This window comes from Marmota flaviventris, chromosome 13 (genome assembly GCF_047511675.1).
Source record: "Marmota flaviventris isolate mMarFla1 chromosome 13, mMarFla1.hap1, whole genome shotgun sequence".
NCBI classification, from domain to species: Eukaryota; Metazoa; Chordata; class Mammalia; order Rodentia; family Sciuridae; genus Marmota; species Marmota flaviventris.
Window position 1 is genome coordinate 18,918,499 of NC_092510.1, and position 18,802 is coordinate 18,937,300.

At 35.9% G+C, this 18,802-nt stretch overlaps 1 protein-coding gene across 6 annotated transcripts in view; it reads left to right on the forward strand.

Annotated features, from left to right (window-relative positions):
- Positions 1-18,802, forward strand: part of Tut7 (terminal uridylyl transferase 7) — a 59,841-nt gene that overhangs the window by 18,513 nt on the left and 22,526 nt on the right. For all 6 annotated transcript variants that reach the window (XM_071600500.1, XM_071600498.1, XM_027920568.3 and 3 more), the window contains exons 11-18: positions 3,535-3,684; positions 6,489-6,669; positions 8,050-9,155; positions 9,756-9,906; positions 11,237-11,323; positions 11,884-11,984; positions 14,510-14,567; positions 17,911-18,014. In XM_071600500.1, the coding sequence (XP_071456601.1) occupies positions 3,535-3,684; positions 6,489-6,669; positions 8,050-9,155; positions 9,756-9,906; positions 11,237-11,323; positions 11,884-11,984; positions 14,510-14,567; positions 17,911-18,014 (1,938 nt within the window). The remainder of the gene's footprint in view (positions 1-3,534; positions 3,685-6,488; positions 6,670-8,049; positions 9,156-9,755; positions 9,907-11,236; positions 11,324-11,883; positions 11,985-14,509; positions 14,568-17,910; positions 18,015-18,802) is intronic.

Here is an 18,802-nt window from a genome sequence, read left to right on the forward strand (position 1 = left end):
TCTCTCATGTGTGGAAGCTAGAGAGGAAAAAGGAAAAGAAAAGTGGGGGTAAGGGAGTCATATGAAAATCAAAGGGAAATCAGAGTAGAGGAAAGGGACCAGGGGGTGGGAAGGGGAAATACTAAAGAATGACATTAGCCAAATTACGTTGTTATATTATATGCGTGTGCAAATACATAACAACAAATCCCAGTTATATACAACTATAATGCACCAATAAAAAAAATGTAGAAAAAAACCATAAAAAACAATTGAGTTGATTTGTTTAATAAGTCTAATAAGAAGCCACTGAAAGGTCAAAATTATGCTATTGCTTCTGGAACCATTTTTAATCTCTACATGTTTATCTTGGTATATTCTTATGTGTGTAGGTATTTTATAGAAAGCCTTATTTACTGAAAAGCTTACTTTTACACATTGAATATTTTCACTGCTTTTTGTCTTACTTAATAGCACACAGTCTTCTCTTGAAGAAGATGTTCAGTTGGCCATGGTATCACATGCCTGTAATCCTAGCAACTCAGGAGGATAAGGCAGGAAAATCACAAGTTGGAGGCCAGCCTGGGCAATTTAAATCCTTTCTCATAATTTAAAAAATAAATAAATAAAAGGGCTAAGGATCTTGCTCAGTGGTAAAGTGCCCCTGTGTTCAATCCCTAGTACTCCCCCCCCACACACACACACACACAAAAAGTATGTTCTAGAGTGGTAGTTCTTATCTGTAGGCATATTTGTGTGTGTGTGTGTGTGTGTGTGTGATTTTAGACATTTTTTTCTTTATATTTAATAAACAGAATTAAGTGGAGACTTTGTCTAGCAGGCCCCAGTAATAAAAAACTGAAGTAGAATAAACTACTTGCAAACTTTATCCTGACACAAGGGATTAAAGTATGCTCTATATCTTAGTTGTCTAATGGTAACTCTTTGTAGCTATGACACTGAGAAGAAAGGATTCAGGGCTACCAAGAGGGTATCTCTGCCAGATTACTCTCCTTCCAAAAAGAACAAGAGAACAAAGTCATCCACACCCTAGAAGGAATTTGGTAAACTGTTTGAAGTTTTCCTTTCATCTTGTCCCAAGAGAGAGAGGAGTTTAGGATGGGACCAAAACAGTTGGACCCAAAAGGGCCTGGAAATAAATTGGATATTTGGCTTTGCACATAAATGTCTTACTGAGTAAGAGCTGCCTTTTCATGTGTACTGATCCTCTCTAAATAATCATTTGTCAGTGATGTGAGGATGTAGGACAAAAGCTGTTTCTCTTCCTTAAGAGTAGTATGAATACTTTATTCCAAGGCCAATGTATAATTTCCTTTGCAGTGAAACTGGAAACTCTCTGAAGCAACTCTGAATTTATTTTGATTGTATCATTTAACTTTTTTCCCAAGACTTAATGACAAAAACAGATACATGATGATCAAACACTGGGTTGACTCTATGGATCAAATAATCTACTTAATGAACAAAAAAATCTACTTAATGAACCAAAATGATCTGCAGGTTATAAACTATACAGGCATTGGTTTAGTGGCTGCTGCCAGAAGCTTAATCAAGAAAAGTAAATAAAGCAAATGAGGGGGAAAGGAATTAATATTATTCTTACCAGATATTTCACCTACATCACTTCTGCAGAAACTCCTTCAAGGTCCTCACAATTAAAGTACTTATGTACACTAGTCATTGTACCAGGCCTTGAAGAGAATATAAAAATGAACAAGACTAAATTCTCTTATCAGGAAATTTAGTATATTGTGCCCCTGTGCTCTGATTTATCTTTCTCGAGGTTTTTAGCCTCTCTGCCCAGTTGTACTCAGATCTCTTCCACCTTGGCTAGGATAATCTCCAATCTTTTACTCCCAGTCAGATTTCCCATTGTATTGTTATTAGATCTTGATACAATTGAAGTTAATCATAATGGCCATTGAATTAAGAGTGAAAAGCAGGAAGATACTAGAAAAAAAATTAGTAGAGCAGAGTCTAAATAAGATGTGGAAGTTGAGCCGTATAATTGACTGATAGCAGGAAGAGTATTCCAGGCAGAGGGAAGAGCTGATGTTAGTTCCAAATCAGAAGGATAGACTATGGTTCTGAGAAACAGCCAAGAGCCAGATTACATAGACCCTGGAAGGACTGAATTTTCTCTGAAATAAGAAGGAAACCACAATGAGCAGAAGAGTGTGACACGATGTCTTATGTTTCAGAGGGATCACTCTTTGGGGTAGAAATAAATTTGGAAAACCTTATCCATACCTCATCTCACAATTTATTATGTTCACTAACCTGTTTATTATGTAATGAGTCCATTATATAATAAAAAAAAGACCTGTTCAACTCTGTTAATATTTCTCAGAACTTTGGAGCCCAGACCATTTTCTTTTGCATTCATTAATAGCACATTAAACTGTATTTTGAAACCTTTGGGCTTAACTAGAATTTAAAATATTGGAAATAGTTTCCAGCCAGGCACAATGGCCTATGCCTGTAATCCTACCTACTAGGTAGGCAAAGACTTGTGGATTGCAAGTTCAGGCCAGGCTAGGCAACTTAGGGATACCGTATCTCAAAAGAAAAACAAAAAGATCGATAATACCGTTCAGTGGTAGAAATCCCCTGGGTTCAATTCCTAGTACTATGAAAAAAGAAAAATTCTAATTAGGAGAATTTAGTTTTTATAATTATATCTCTACAATACTGATAATGACAGTTTCTTGGATTTATTGAGTATTTCTACATGCGGCATATATATCAGAGCTGTCCCATGAAGGAAGTTCTAGTGTTATCCCATTTTACTAGAAATTGAGACCTAAAGAGAGTAGGTGCCTGGAGGATCCAAGATTTGGGACCACTGAGTTTTACTCCAAAACTCATGGCTTTAGTCACTATGCCATGTTGCCTTCTCAGAAATTTTGTTGTTGTAACTTTTCGGTTTGGTTTGGTTTGGTTTTACAGTGCTGGGGATTGAACCAAAGGCTTTGCTATGGAAGTGCTTTACCACCAAAGTACATCCTCAATTCAGAATATTTACTAAAGAATTATAAAGGGTTGAAGGTGTAGTTAGTGGTAGAGCAAAAATTTGCCATTTCTTTTGCAAATCAGAATCATCAGAATCTTCTTTTTTACTTTGATTGCAGATTTTGTTGTTGTTGGGTTTTGTTTTGTTTCATTTTTTGGTGCTGGACATTGAATCCAGGGTTGCTTAAACACTAAGCAACATCTCCAGCCCTTTTTAATTTTTATTTTGAGACAAGGTCTCACTAAGTTGCCTAGGACCTTGCTAAGTTGCTGAGGCTGGCTTACAATCCTCCTGCCTCAGCCTCCCTAAATGGCTGGGATTACAGGCATGTACCACAGAACCCAGCTAAAAATATTTTTAAATTTATGTTTATCTTAAAAATATTCCACAAACAATATCTTTTATATTTTCAGTGAACTTGGAATATATTAACTTTTTTCATTTCTTCAAACATATTAAATGCTCAAATCAATACAAAAATGGTTTCTACCTTATAATAATAGATGTCTACTTTTTCCTAGATTGAAGGATTCTCATTAAACAAACTTACGAACTTCAACCTTAAAGACGTTGAGAAAGATTTTGTGGTCTGGGAATACACTGATAATGTTGGGGATACAAACACAGCAAAAGAAGAGTCACCAAAAGAAAGGCCAATTAAAAGGGGGCAGGTCTGTTCTCTTATTTCTAATTTTACTGTTGATTTTTATTTTAGTTATCAATTGTGGTGTTTATGAGTTAGTCAGTTTTCCTGTTTTTCCTTAACTATCTTAAGTATTTCATGGTTATTTCATTTCCTAATCTGTTTAGTCCATTGAATAATCAACATGAAAGATTTTTAAAAATTATGAAAAGATTTTTAAAAGTAATGTGGAAAGATTTTTAAAAATTGATCATTAAATTTATTTATATGGTTTATTCTTTGTACAGAGGCCTTGGAAAAATACTGAGAATTCAAAGAAAAATCCCTGTGTATCTTCAAAAGAGTTAGGTCTTAAATTGTATTTAAGGTTTAAATCTATGGAATGTTAACTTCAAAGGACTGAAATAACAGTAAATAAGCATATGATTTAATGTACTGGTCCCATACTATTAGAAATGCATAAAAAAATCTATGTGTAAAGAATTACCATTAGAGTTTCCAACAAAAAAAAATTTGTGCACAGATTATACAGGTCGCACTATTCTGTCCCAAATTGGTGAATGGTCCTAGATCCCAATGACAGTAATATTCATGAAATAATTCTGATGCCAGAAATCTAATCCCATCTCTATACAAATAAGTCATATCATTCCTCCAGTCTGTAGTTTACTTGTTCCTAAAATGAAGAGATAGTGGTGAATCATAGATTTTCCGGTTGTGTTTCCTAGAATTCTTAAGCATTGGAGCAGGAAGGAGGAGATGCCACCCCAGCCTTGCTGGCACCAGAACAGCACCACTTTTGTCTGTTTTCTATTGGGGGTTCCAGTGTGGATAAGAGCACAGGCTGTGGAGCCAGATATACAAATATTCTCAGTTCTCCCACTTATATGTCCTTGGCAAGTTACTTAATTTTTCCATGCCCCAGTTTCCTCCCTGTAAATGAGGATAATATTAGTACCCTCTCATAGGGTCATTGATTTATAGAATGCTTAACTCAGTGCCAAGCATGTGGTAAGCACTCAGGAAATGTTACCTACACTATTCTTACTTTATTCAAAAAAGAAATGTTCCCTACTTCTAAAAAATTTTATTGACGGTAATCTAGATATTTTAAAGTTCCATGTTAAAGTGTTTTCAAGTCATTTCAGTGAGATGCTTAAAAATCCTTTGTAAAGCTGAAAAAGGCTGTGGATGAGAGGTGAAACTTAATAAAGCTTTCAATTTCTGGGGGTTTCCTTTGTGTCCTCAATTCTAGTATTTGGGACCCAGACAACTTCCAGTATCTATCAGTTCTGCCTTATAAGTCTACCTACCAGATGACTTTATCTTACTCTAAGACCCTTTGTGGTTGAGATTTATCCATGAATAAACTACTATACCACTTGTTTTAAAGTCTGATTTAGTAAAGTATGATTGGAGACAAATTTGTATACTTAAGGAAAGAATTTTTTCAATGTGAATTATAAGACTAATGTGAAGAAAAAGCTATTTCTGTAAGTCCATTTAATGCTTTTCTTTTATATTTTTATGTTCTTTGGAGAGGTTAGTCATGCTGCCACATCTGAAATTAAGTGAGCTCTAGACTTTGTAGAAGTTGCATATGCTGTGGTGAGAAAAACAATGTATTGGGGTCAGAACAAGTTCTCACGCCACTTAGAAGCAGTGCAACCTTCTGACAAGTCACGAAAACTTTTGGGGCTTCAGTTCCTTTTAACATGTGGACTTCTTCACTAGATTACCTTTAAGAGCATCTTACTGTTGTGACATTGTTTCAGTGATATATGAATTTCTTGTACTTAAAGACTACCTGAGTGAAAAAATACAGAAAGCAACCAAGTCTGCCAGATGCTTTCCCTTGTTTCTGATTTAATCCTCATAACTATCCTGTGTTATAGGTGGTATCATCCCTACTCTGCAGATAATGATAGCGACCATTTTTTGAACACTGTGTGCCAGGCACTGTGCTAAGCACTTTACAGACACTATCTCACTCAGTCCTCCCAAGAACCCAATGAGGTGGGTACTATTATCCCCATTTGTCAGATGAGGAAAACAAGTCTTAGGTTATAGACATTGACCAGGATCATACACGGCTAGTACTTGGCAGAGTTTGGATTTCAAACTAAGGTTGTTCCAATTTTAAAGCCAGTTCACTTAGCCATTGTGCAATACTGCTAGTCTGAGAGTGAAAACACTAAATTACAGAGCAATCAAGAGCTATGAAATGGCAGAATCACTGTTTGGGCCCTTCCCCCCCCCCCCCCATTCTGAGTTCTGTGTATTTCCCAAAATATTATAGGAAGTATGTTATTTGAACTTGTCAAGTCAGTGACTGTAGAACTAGTATCAATTTCTATTATAGTTATTTGACTTTAATTGCCACTGGCAGATTTAGTGTACTTATGTAGCATATCAGGGCAATGAGAGTATTGGTTTTCTTTTTCTCTGTCTTTAGCTACTATACATTTCCATGTATCCATATAAAGGTGCCCTCCAGCAGCAGTAACAGGTGAAGGTCCATGCTGAGAGTATTAGCAAACTGTGCAAGGTCCTATCCACCTGTTATTAAAATTTCAAAATTCGGTGCTGTCTGGTTAAATAAAATTGGTCCTGTCTGTTCCATGGTACTGACTAGATTTTAACCTACCCAAATGTCAGGGATGCAGTGAAGTTTTGCTGTTTTCCCACATACAAAGTGATTTGTCTAGATGTCAAATTTCTATCTTTGCTCAGATTTTCCAGGTTTTTTAATTTGATGCTCAAATGATCTTTAATTTTTCAGATTAAGCCAACACCTGAAGTAACCAATATATTTCTCTTTGATATTAATAGGTATCATTAATATTTGATACAAAACACCAGCCTTCAGTACCAGTTGGGCGGCTCTGGGTGGAACTCCTGCGATTCTATGCTTTAGAATTTAATTTGGCTGATTTAGTGATCAGTATCCGTGTCAAAGAATCAATATCTCGAGAATCAAAGGATTGGCCCAAAAAGCGCATTGCCATTGAAGGTATCTCAAAATGTTTATTCTTTTTTTATTTTATTATTTTTTTTAAGGTACCAGTCTAACAGCATGCTTTTATTTCAGTCTCTTTTCATCTCCTACTTGTAAGGTAGGCCTGACCTCAAAGGTGAACTAAATAATTAGGATCTTGCATGTGTTACAGTGAGTCATCTATAAGGATGAAAAGGTTTATCCTGAGTTTTTGAAGAACTATAATGAAATATCTTAATTTTTAAGCAACTTGAATAATGGTTAGCTGAATTCTTGCTTTCTTTGTGAATTGCTTAACAACTTAAATGCTTAATGTTTTTTTCCCAGTGATCTGAGTTTCCCTTTCCTGCTGTTCTCACTTCTGGATTTTTAAATTCAGTCCTTTCATGGGTTATTGTTAATATTGTTTAGTTTTGCAGAGATGAGAAAAATACTTTTTCTTGTGAAGACTGACATTCTTAGTTGGATAACTCTCCAGTAAAGGGAACAGATAATTATTTTTTTAAGTAGTAATCAGTAACTTACTCATTAAAAACACATTTTTAGTGAAGGCTTCTTTAACTGAAGTCACTATATGAAAGACACACTGATGTGCCCTGTAGATGTCATTAAATGGACTATCTCTTCTCAGCTTTGCAAAGTCAGGAGGTTGAAACCCCTCTAGAAATCTTAATTCTCCTCCTTTAATAATTTACAGAATTTCCTAAATGGAATTCTCTTATTTTTGCTTGATTTTTTTTTCAAGCTTTATGTTGCATAAGAGGGTTTTTTGCAATTTGCATAAATTCTGTGTGCAGTCATGGGGATCTCACATTTTTAAACCCTCCCCTGCAGTTTCTCTGGCTCAGCTCTTCTGGCCAATTGCCTAACCTGCTGGAGTTCTAGGGGAGGAGAAAAGATTGAGAGAAGTGGTGTCTCCTCCTGGTGCCTCCCTCTCACCCCTGAAATTCAGTCCAGCCAATTCAGTGATGGGGCTTCCCAGGGCAGAAGAGTGGAGGTAAGCTCGACAAACCACAGGGCTTGGCTGAGTGGGGAGGCAGAGCACTCAGCAGCAAAGCCTATAGGGAAGACCTGACTTCCTGAGGGCACGATAAACACACGAATGACATCTTTCCTACCACCGCAGTCACAGCAGAATAGGGAAGGGGTACTGGTTCTGTACAGGATGGGTTCTCTTAGTAGAACAGATGTTTCAGAAAACATTGCTTTTTGTTCTTATACTGTATCTTCTTATTCTCTACCTGCATTTTTTCTTTTTTTAAGCATATAAGATATAAACTTCACTGTTGTTTATTTGTTATCTATTTTTATTTTATTTGCAACAGGCTAATTTTTAGAGCACGAAATAGAAATATATTAAGTGGTATATTTGTTTTTTCATTGTTATTGTTACAGATCCCTACTCTGTTAAAAGAAATGTGGCAAGGACCCTAAATAATCAACCTGTGTTTGAATATATACTTCACTGTTTAAGAACGACATATAAATATTTTGCTCTTCCACACAAACTTGCAAAATCCAGCCTTCCAAAGCCTCTGAGCACAGTTACGTGTATTTCAGAACATTTTAAAGAAGTAATAAATCATGATCCAGATGTGCAAGCAAAAGACGATAAGCTCAACAATTCAGTTTTGGCTCAAGGCCCTGGTGCTACTACCATTTCAACTGAAAATGCTTGCAAGGCACAGCCACTTTCTCTTAAAGAGACTGCTGAAAGCTGTGGAAGCCCACCAGCTGAGGAAATTGGAAATGTACACATCAGGAAATGCACACATTTAGGAAACTCTGGCTGTATCCAGGCAGAAGTCAATTGTGATAATTATGAGGATATTAAAGTACACCATCAAGAAACAGGAAGTAAAGATGAGAAAGAGAAAATCAGAAAGAAGGGAAAGCATCCTTTGACTGCTGATGACCCCAGTATAAGCAGTAATGAGTGTGGAGAACTTACAATTGGCAGCAGCCCATGTAATTATGAGACAGATAGCATTTTGAATTTAGAAGGCCTCCAAAATCCTACAGCCAAAGTGTGTGATGGATTTGCTACTTTTGATGACAAGATTGATCTTGATGAAGAAAGTGTAGAAGGTACTGATGAGCTAGAAGACTCTTTAAACCACTTTGTCCCTTTAGTCCAGTGTCAAACATCTGAAATCATTCACTTTGATGAAGAAGAGGAGGAAGATGAAGAGGAGGAGGAAGAACCCAGGCTCACCATTAACCAAAGGGAAGATGAGGATGGCATTGCTAATGAAGATGAGCTGGACAATACCTATACTGGATCAGGTGATGAAGATGCTCTTTCTGAAGAGGATGATGAATTAGTTGAGCCGGCTAAATATGAAGACTTGAAAGAATGTGAAAAAAATGTAGTTGGAGCTCTACTTATGGAACTTAATAAAATAAATCTTAAAGAAGAAAATATATGTGAGGAAAATTCACCAGTGGACCAGTCTGATTTCTTCTATGAATTTAGTAAACTTATCTTCACCAAAGGCAAGGTAATCAGGAGACTTTAAACAATTAAACACCAGGAGACTTTAAACAATTTTAATACATGTAATTTCAATTTTCATACACAAGAACATAATTCTCCCTGTTTTGGGTGTGGTTAAGAAGTTTTGCCTTTGTCCTAATACAGCCACTTGATTCACTTCCTTCCACTTTACATTCCTTCCAATCAGATTTGTAGGAATCTGCGTAGGAGGAATGGAAAGCTGATAGTAACTATCCTTTTCTCCTGATGACATCATAAGGATGCTTCTCTCTCAGATCTTTTAATGGCTTCATTTCTTTGGAAAGTGAAGAGTAGGCTTTGTACTTCAAAAATAAAAAAGATCCAGGCATGTAATCTCAGCCACTCAAGGGGCTGAGGCAGGAGGGATCGTAAGTTCAAAGCCAGCCTCAGCAACTTAGCAAGGACCTAACCAGCTTAACGAGACTATGTCTCAAAATGAAAAGTAAAAAGGGCCGGGGATGTTACTCAGTGGTTAAGTGCTCCTAGGTTCAATCTGCAAGCCAAAAAAAAAAAAAAAATTCTAAATCCCATTATTTGGCAAATAAAGTTTTCAGTGTTATTTTGCTTTGCCATATTCCTACAGTCTCCCACAGTTGTGTGCAGCTTGTGCAAACGAGAGGGTCATCTAAAGAAGGACTGTCCTGAAGACTTCAAAAGAATCCAGCTGGAACCTTTGCCACCACTAACACCCAAGTTTTCAAATATCTTAGATCAAGTTTGTTTCCAGTGTTACAGTAAGTTATTCACATTTCTTTTCATTTGTCAGAAAAGTAAATTGACTTTTTGTTGTTGTTGTTGTAGTTGTTACTGGAAATTGAACCCAGGGGTGCTTTACCACTGAGCCATATTCCTGGTCCTTTTTATTTTTTCTATTGAGACCCTTGCTAAATTAAGGGTCACTCTTAAGTTGTTGAGGCTGGCTTTGAATTTGAGATCCTCTTGCTTCAGTGTGACATGCAGGTCCCATTTGGGACACACAATAAGTAATCATTAAAGAAAGAAGGAAGGAATATCTTTTTAAGTTGTTTGTTTTTTCTGTTTTATTTGTGCTGCAGATTGAACCCAGGGCCTTCCACGTGCTTAACTCATGCTTTATCACTGAACTACTTAATCTTAAGACTTTTTAAGTCTTAAGATTAAAATACTATATTAGCTTTTCCAACTAATAGATTACATTCCTTGAAATGTTTTCCTAGATGCATTTTTCATGACCAGAAGTATTCTCTCACAAAGGAATAACTGTACATATTGCCCCCTCCCTTGGGGAGCAGTAAATCTTCTTTAGAGATTTGCAAGGCATGATAAAAGCAGTGTTTAAAAGGAATGTTGTAGCAAAGAAACTTGTTTTTATATCTTTAATCCAACAGCTCCAAAATTTGAGCACAGAATTATTCTTAGTTAACATTAATTCATAGTGCACACAACATGACAGCCCTTTAAGGAAGAGTAGAGTTTGGGGAAGCATTGGTATAGAGAGGTTTCAAGTCCTACAATGAAAAAATTTTGCAATAGAGACATTTTACTGCTTAGAATGGAGAACTTAATGCTTCATATTGCTACATCTTGAGGTGTCCATCTATGCTGAAAAATAATTTTTTAAAAACTTTTGAGATATTATCAAAAGCCTTCTCAAATTCCTAGACTCAAGTGATCCTCCCACCTCAGCTTTCTGAGTAACAGGCACTACGGTGTGCACCATCATGCCTGGCTGCCAGGGATTTAAAAATGAAAACAAAAACTTTTTGGTGGTTTAAATCTATAAAAGAAAACTAGGTTCTCTTTAGGAAAAAATATGGACATGCTCACAAATTTTTGGATTCACTCTTTGAGGTCTCTGTAAAACCCAGGTACAGAGCCTGTCTAAATTAGTTTTCATTTTAAGAGTAGTTCTTTCTAATACACTCTTCTATTAAAGAAACAAAAGATTATTTTACATTACAAATGTTATCTGGGCAAAGGCACAAAAATTAGGGTGTTTTCTTTAAACCTTAGAAGTCTTACTTTCAGCTTTTTCAAAAAAAAGTCATCAGTCTTTTTCTCAATGTGTCTATTTATTTTAAACAGAGGATTTTTCTCCAACTATTTTAGAAGATCAGGCTCGTGAACATATCCGGCAAAACTTAGAAAGTTTCATAAAACAGGACTTTCCAGGTAAATGATATATATTTTTTAATCCTTAAAAAAGGTAATGTGACCTTCCTTTCAAAAGAGTACATGTATTACGAGCATACTAATTTTGAGAATAACATCTTGCAGTGATTGTGGGTTCGGAGTTTCAGTTGCTTTGTGATGTACCTAGGATGGTCTTTGGTGCACCAAATCCTGGTTTACGAACAGAAAAGAAAGTACAGTGCAGAATTTATTCTAATAGATACCACAAGTGAATTTCACTTAATATTACATTTGTAATCAGAGTTCACACCTCTAAAATATGCATTTATTTAGAAAGGAGTGATACATTATTAAATGTGTTGAAATGATCTCCATTTTGTTTGAAATGTCACCTAGTAATCTTTCATGATATATACAGCTTGTATATTAAAGTAAACTTGGAAAAAATATTTTTAAAATAAATAAATAGTTAATAAAAAAATTATTATGAGATAGGATAGTTAACACCTGGGTATATTTGATTCATGAGAGGGTCATTTTGGTCAAAATATTAAATGTACTCAGGTAATTAGTTATTACTTTTCATATATCCCTAACAGGAACTAAATTGAGCTTGTTTGGCTCCTCCAAAAATGGATTTGGTTTTAAGCAGAGTGACCTTGACGTCTGTATGACAATTAACGGACATGAAACTGCTGAGGTACAGTGACCACATAAAACTTGCATTTGCTCTGGCAGTGTGATTTGAACTATCTTGACTGATGGTACAGCTTGGTGTTTTCCAAATTTATCAAGGCATGCCATATGGAGTGTGCCATTTGGCACACCCTCTAGCCAAGTACATTAAGCTTAGAGGTGAATATGAAGAATAGATTGCCTTGTACTTTCAACTTTTAGTATGAAGTAGATTTGAAAGTGACCACTGGGAATTCTGCAAAGCCAAACCAGCTTTCCTGGTGTTCCATTAGCCTGGCTACTAGACTGACCTGGATATGCATATCCATACGTTATCTATAAGGTTTTTATTTTGTTTTTGTTTTAAATCAGGCAGGCAGTATGGTATAAATGATGAGTGCTACCTTTATAGTACAAAGACCTGGATTTGAGACAACTTGGTTTTTTCAGTACCTAAACATGTGGTCTTTGGTCGATAGCTATAAAATGGAAATAATAACTTCTGTCTCTTGCTTTAGGAGATCATAGTGCATATCAGCTTGGTTTTTATATGTCAGGAGATAGCAAATTTTGGCCTATGGGCTGAATTCAGCTCATAGCCTGTTTTTGTAAATAAAGTTGTATTAGAACAGAGCCACACCCATTCATTTATGTATTGTCTATTTAGTTGGTTTGTGTGTGTGTGTGTGTGTGTGTGTGTGTGTGTGTGTGGTGCTGGGAATCGAACCCAGTGGCTCAGTGCCTCACGCAAGCTAAGTAAGCTCTCTACCGTTGAGCCATAACCCCCAGCCCTATGTTTTGTCTATGTCTGATTCTCTACATGACTGGGAGTTTAGTACTTATAACACATGCTTATGTGGCTCGCAAAGCAGAACAAATTTGTCAGCCCCTGATGTATACAGGAAGGCACTTATATAAAAATTATATAAATTCTGAGATGTGCTGAGTTCCTATTCGTTTTTGTTTGTTTGTTTTGTTTATTTCTGTTTTTATTATTTTTATTTTTGATTAGTGGTGCTGAGGGACTTGAACATGCTAAATAAGGGCTCTTACCTCTTAGCTACACCCCATGTCCCTATTTTTTAAATTTGTAACAGTAGTCCAAAGGCTCTATATCCAGAAGAGTGCTGCTACTGTTCTCAAGTGCTTTCTTTGCCTTCCTTTCAAGTTCACATTTTGAAGATATAACAGATTTGGAAAAATGGACAAAAATGATCTGCCCAGAATTTGGTGAATAAAATGAATAAGCAAGATTAGGTCTTCCGTATGGCACAACCCTATTATACAACCTCAAGATTAATTAATTAATTTTTTTTTAAGAGAGAATTTTTTTTGGGGGGGGGGGGGGGCTGCATATGTTTATTTCAGCTAGTATTTTTTTTTAACTTTTTTTTTTATTGTTGGTTGTTCAAAACATTACATAGTTCTTGATATATCATATTTCACACTTTGATTCAAGTGGGTTATGAGCTCCCATTTTTACCCCGTATACAGATTGCAGAATCACATCAGTTACACATCCATTGATTTACATATTGCCATACTAGTGTCAGTTGTGTTCTACTGCCTTTCCTATCCTCTACTATCCCCCCTCCCCTCCCCTCCCCTCCCCTCCCCTCTTCTCTCTCTGCCCCCTCTACTGACATTCATTTGTCCCCCTTGTATTATTTTTCCCTTTCCCCTCACTTCCTCTTGTATGTACTTTTGTATAACTCTGAGGGTCTCCTTCCATTTCCATGCAATTTCCCTTCGAGAGAGAATTTATTAATATTTATTTTTTTTTAGTTTTCGGTGGACACAACATCTTTAGTTTATTTGTATGTGGTGCTGAGGATCGAACCCAGTGCCCCGCGCATGCCAGGCAAGCGCGCTACCGCTTGAGCCACATCCCCAGCCCGAGATTAATTTTTTTTAACCTAGTATATAAACTAATTTTGAAGGCATTTCTAAAGTGAAATTCCAAATATGTTCTGGAATGTGTACAGTCATCAAAAGGGCTTACATTGATAGGGACTGTGAATGTGTTTTTAAGTATGAATTATTAGAAATATCATTCTTATTTGCTATATTACCTTAATTTTCTGCATTATAATTTTGGCTAGTCCAGTGGGGAAATAATGTGAGCTTAATCACTATCCACAGCAAGTCATCAACTCTTAAACTATAATTAAGATTTTACCTGTAATTAATAAGATGAGGCATAGAAGCCCCTTCTTATATACTCTGGCACATAGGGTACTTCTGAGAGAGATAATTACATAGCAAAAAAATGAAAGTCCTCATCCATGGTTCAGAGACTTTTCAAGAAGCTCTCAGTCCATGGCTTCCTGACTGATTGTAACCTTTTTTGCACCTTCAAAAGCAATTAGAACACAGGATGTGTGGCAGTTTTTGCATATTTAGAATATTTCCTATGGATACTGACTGATTCTCAACTAAAAGTGAAAAACATATAATGAGTTTCATTATATCTGAAGACAGTGGATACTATAAACAGTATAGTAACCTGTCTTCCAATTTTGATTAATTTTTGTGTCATCTTTGTTGCAGGGGTTGGACTGTGTAAGAACTATTGAAGAATTGGCAAGAGTCCTTAGAAAACATTCAGGTACCTCTAAATATTTGTTTCTAAAAATACTATAACTTTTTTAGTGTTTCGTGTACTTAGAATTTATTTTTATTTTTTTTTTATTTTTTAGTTGTAGGTGGACACAATATCTTTATTTCATTTTTATGTGGTGCTGAGGTGTGAACCTAGTGCCTCACATGTGCTAGACAAGCACTCTATCACTGAGCCATAACCTCAGCCCCATGTACTTATAATATATTAATGCCTATAAAGCAATATAGTGACTCATTTTATAAAATACTTACAGTACTAGTGTCCTTAAAAAATATCATGATTAAGTATGAAAGACTGAGGAGTTGATGACAATTTGTGTGCATATTGTTCCCTAGCTGAGTTTTGTGTCTGTGTGTGTGTGTGTGTGTGTTTCCCCCAAGACAAAGTATATACCAGACAGGAAATTTTGGAAATCATTTTACTTATTGATATCATATAAATCAAAGTATAGAAATTATTAAAACCTCATAAGTGTAGTGAAGAGCATCTTGGCCTAGGCAGTTGCATTCACAGCTGTTCTGTTCATCAAGCTATTATAACCCTGAGCCAGGGTTCACTTTGCTTGGTCTGTTTTATCAATAAATTAAGAAAAGTGAGAAATCATTTACAACTGTAAAATATATGGATTTTTAAATTGTTTGCAGAGCTAAAATGCCATTAACATATTCTTTTGCTAGTGGGGCATCTATCAATGCTGTGTAAACCTGAGAGTCCAAGAGTGACACCAAGAATTAAGCAAAATTGTAAGGAATTGTTTGAAAGAAGTTGAGGACTAAACCTTAATTTCAGTGGGTAGAAAATAAAAGACTGAACATGGGAGCTTTGGGGTTGATAAAATAGAACCAGTTTGATTTACTATGAATAAATGCTAGGACAAGGTTCTATGTATTATAGTGTCCAATGGTGTCTAATTCCTGAGTGGGAAGGAGTTGGAGAAAATGGTTTATCTAATTTAGAGGTGATAAAGAAAAGTATTTGGTAGATATTCTGAAATCAGACTCTTCTGAGGGGTGTTTTGTTTTTGTGTTAAAGGGAATTGAATTAAAGGGCAGTCTACCACTGAGCTATATTCTCAGCCCTTTTCATTTTTTATTTATTTTTTTTTAAATTTTTTTATTAGTTGCTCAAAACATTACAATGATCTTGACATATTATACATTTGATTCAAATGAGGTACATAATCTCATTTTTTATTTTGAGAAATGTTCTCACTAAGTTGCTACGGCTGGTTTACAACTTGCCATCCTCCTTCCTTGGCCTCCCAAGTACCTGGGCCTGGCTCTTTGGTTTTTTTTTTTGTTTCTGTTTTTAAAATTTTTTGTTTTGTGATGCTGGGGATTGAACTCAGGGCCTTCTGCATCTAAAGCAGGTACTCTTGTTTTTTTTTCTTTTTGTGGTACTGGGGATTTATCCCAATTGATCCCACAGCCTTGTTAGCAGCCCCTCCCCCACCACCCGGCTTTAAATCCTGGTTTCCCATTTTCAGGCTGTGTGATCCCAATACCTCACTCAGCCTCATTATAAACACCCAGTTCCTCGTCTGTACAGCACCGTATATTCTGAGTATTCAGTAAATCCAAGCTTCCTTACTTCTCTTCCCCGTTAATATAAGTTAGTTTCCTCTGTTTCCCACACAGATCTATCTTTCTTTCTTTTAATATTTTTAGTTGTAGATGGACACAATACCTTTATTTTGTTTATTTAATTTTATGTGGTGCTGGGGATCGAACCCAGGGCCTCACACATGCTAGGCAAGCTCTACCACTGAACTACAACCTCAGCCCCTTACACAGACTTTTCATCCTGAAATTACTTTTACCATTTACATGCTTTTTACCTGAGTTCTTTTTTTTTTTTTAATATATATTTTTTTTTAGTTGTAGTTGGACACAATTGCTTTATTTTTATTTATTTATTTTATGTGGTGCTGAGAATCAAACCCAGGGCGTCACATGTGCTAGGCAAGTGCTCTGCCGCTAAGCCGCAATCCCCAGCATCACAAAACCCCAGCCCCTTTACCTAAGTTCTGTAATGTGATAACTGTATATCTGCCCTTTAAACATCACCACTTAGCACTCTCAGGAAATTCATACTCCTACATATCAGAATAGACTCATTTTTCTGTTTACTTCCTTCCTTCTATTGGTTCCACCACTGCTACCTGCCCTTCCTTCTGAATCCTCTTTCTAGATTTTCAACATTGGTATCTTTAGAATCACCAAAATGGGTGAAGTGATTATTAGTCTGACGTAGTCTATTCAGGAGAGGTTTGGAATCATTTGTGCCTCGTTTGAATCCTAGGTTCACCATTTACCAATTGTATGTTCCTAAGTGGATTTCTGTGGGTCTCTGTTTCCTCATCCGTAAGATGATGGTGCTCAATCTAAGTAAAGTTTATGAAAGACTCTTTGCATGCCCCTGGTAACACATTTTGTACTCAGAAAATAGTAATTCTTACTGTTAACAGCCCTTCTCCTCCTTAACATTTCTCCTCCCCATCCTGTCATAGAGACTCAAGCATGACTTGTTTTCTCTCTGTATTTCCATTGTACCTTGATAGTTCAGGCCCAGATGTTTTTAAGTGGCTGTCTTGTATTCCATTGTCTCCAGTGCATCCATTGCTGAGGCATTGTTTAAATAAAGATTGTCAGTGATTTTTCCTCACACCAGTTTGTTGACTTCTCTTTATCTCTAAATATCATTCTTAGCATGGTATATAGGGCTCTGGGTTCTTCCCAATTTCTTCCTCATCTCTCTTTATTCATGTTCCTTTACCTCAATTCATTCTACTGCCTGCATAATTCCTTGTAAGATCTCTCGAGCCATTCTGTTTCAGACGTCTACCCTTTCTGAGTATAGTTTTTCTTGCCTGGTAAATCCCCTCAACCTACACACTATCGTTTGCACATTCTTTTCCTTCAAAGGCTAGATCAGGTAATTTCCTTCTCTTACTGAAATTGATTGCTTCCTATTACCTTCATAACTTCTAGCTCCATGACGAGTAGCTTGTTTCAAAGGATTCAGGTGATTGCCCATAGGGTTTCTTCCAAATTAGATACAGTCATGAAGAGAATAGACAAAACACGTACTGCAGATACTGTAGTTGTTTCCTCTGTTTTGGTGTTTATCAAACTAATAATCTCACATACATGCATGCATTCACGCGCGCGCACACACACACAAAAGGTCCATTAAGTTCTAGTTCAATACAGTGAAACAAGCCTAAGTTATGTTACATCATTTATGTTTATGTTGAAATATTAGCTTACAAACCATTTTTTATTCCCAGCTACTGTATTTAATCATACTATCTTATTTCCCAATCTAGGTCTGAGAAACATCTTACCTATTACAACAGCAAAGGTGCCAATTGTGAAGTTCTTCCATTCAAGAAGTGGTCTGGAAGTAGATATCAGTTTGTATAACACATTGGTAAGATTTTTTCAGGGCTTTTTATTTAAAAAGATTAAAGAGAATAACTGCCCCTTTTTAAAAACCTCAAGTTAAATGAGCCATTTATTTCATTTTACTTATTCTTTGGAGAGATTTTTATGAGTACTTGCTGTGTGCTTGATGATGTTCTGAGGATAGGGATAGAGAATTTAGTTAATATGAATATTTACTTGAGCTGGAGAAGTAGGTCAATGATAGAGCACTTGCCAGTATGCATGAGACCCTGGCTTCCATCCCCAGTGCCACAAAAATTTTTAAAAACAAAGTATGCTATTCAACAGTTGGGGGAAAAAATAAAAATAAAAAAATTATATATGTATATACATATATATATATGTATATACATATATATATATACATATATATACACACACACACATATTATTATTCTCTTCACTTAAAATGAGATCAGAGTGGCAAGCTTTTTTGTTTGGCTTGAATTTTGTGGTAATTTTGTGGTGGTGGTGTTTTTGGAGAGAACTATGTAACCATGGTGTCAGTCTTGCTTCAGGATTTTACAAAATTTTTCTGGTCCCTGAGATAATTTAATTGAAATAATGCCATGGAGCAAAGAGAAACTTTATATTTACTTAAAGGAAACTAATTGTTTATTTTAATAGCTCCTTATTTTCTAGAACTTCAAAGTAAGGACATATTAACATAATGGAAGTCATGAGAACATGTTACTACAATTCTTTGTTTTTATCTAGTAAATTAACAAAGTGTGTCTTTGAAAAGAAAAGGTAATCTCAATCTAAATATGTTCT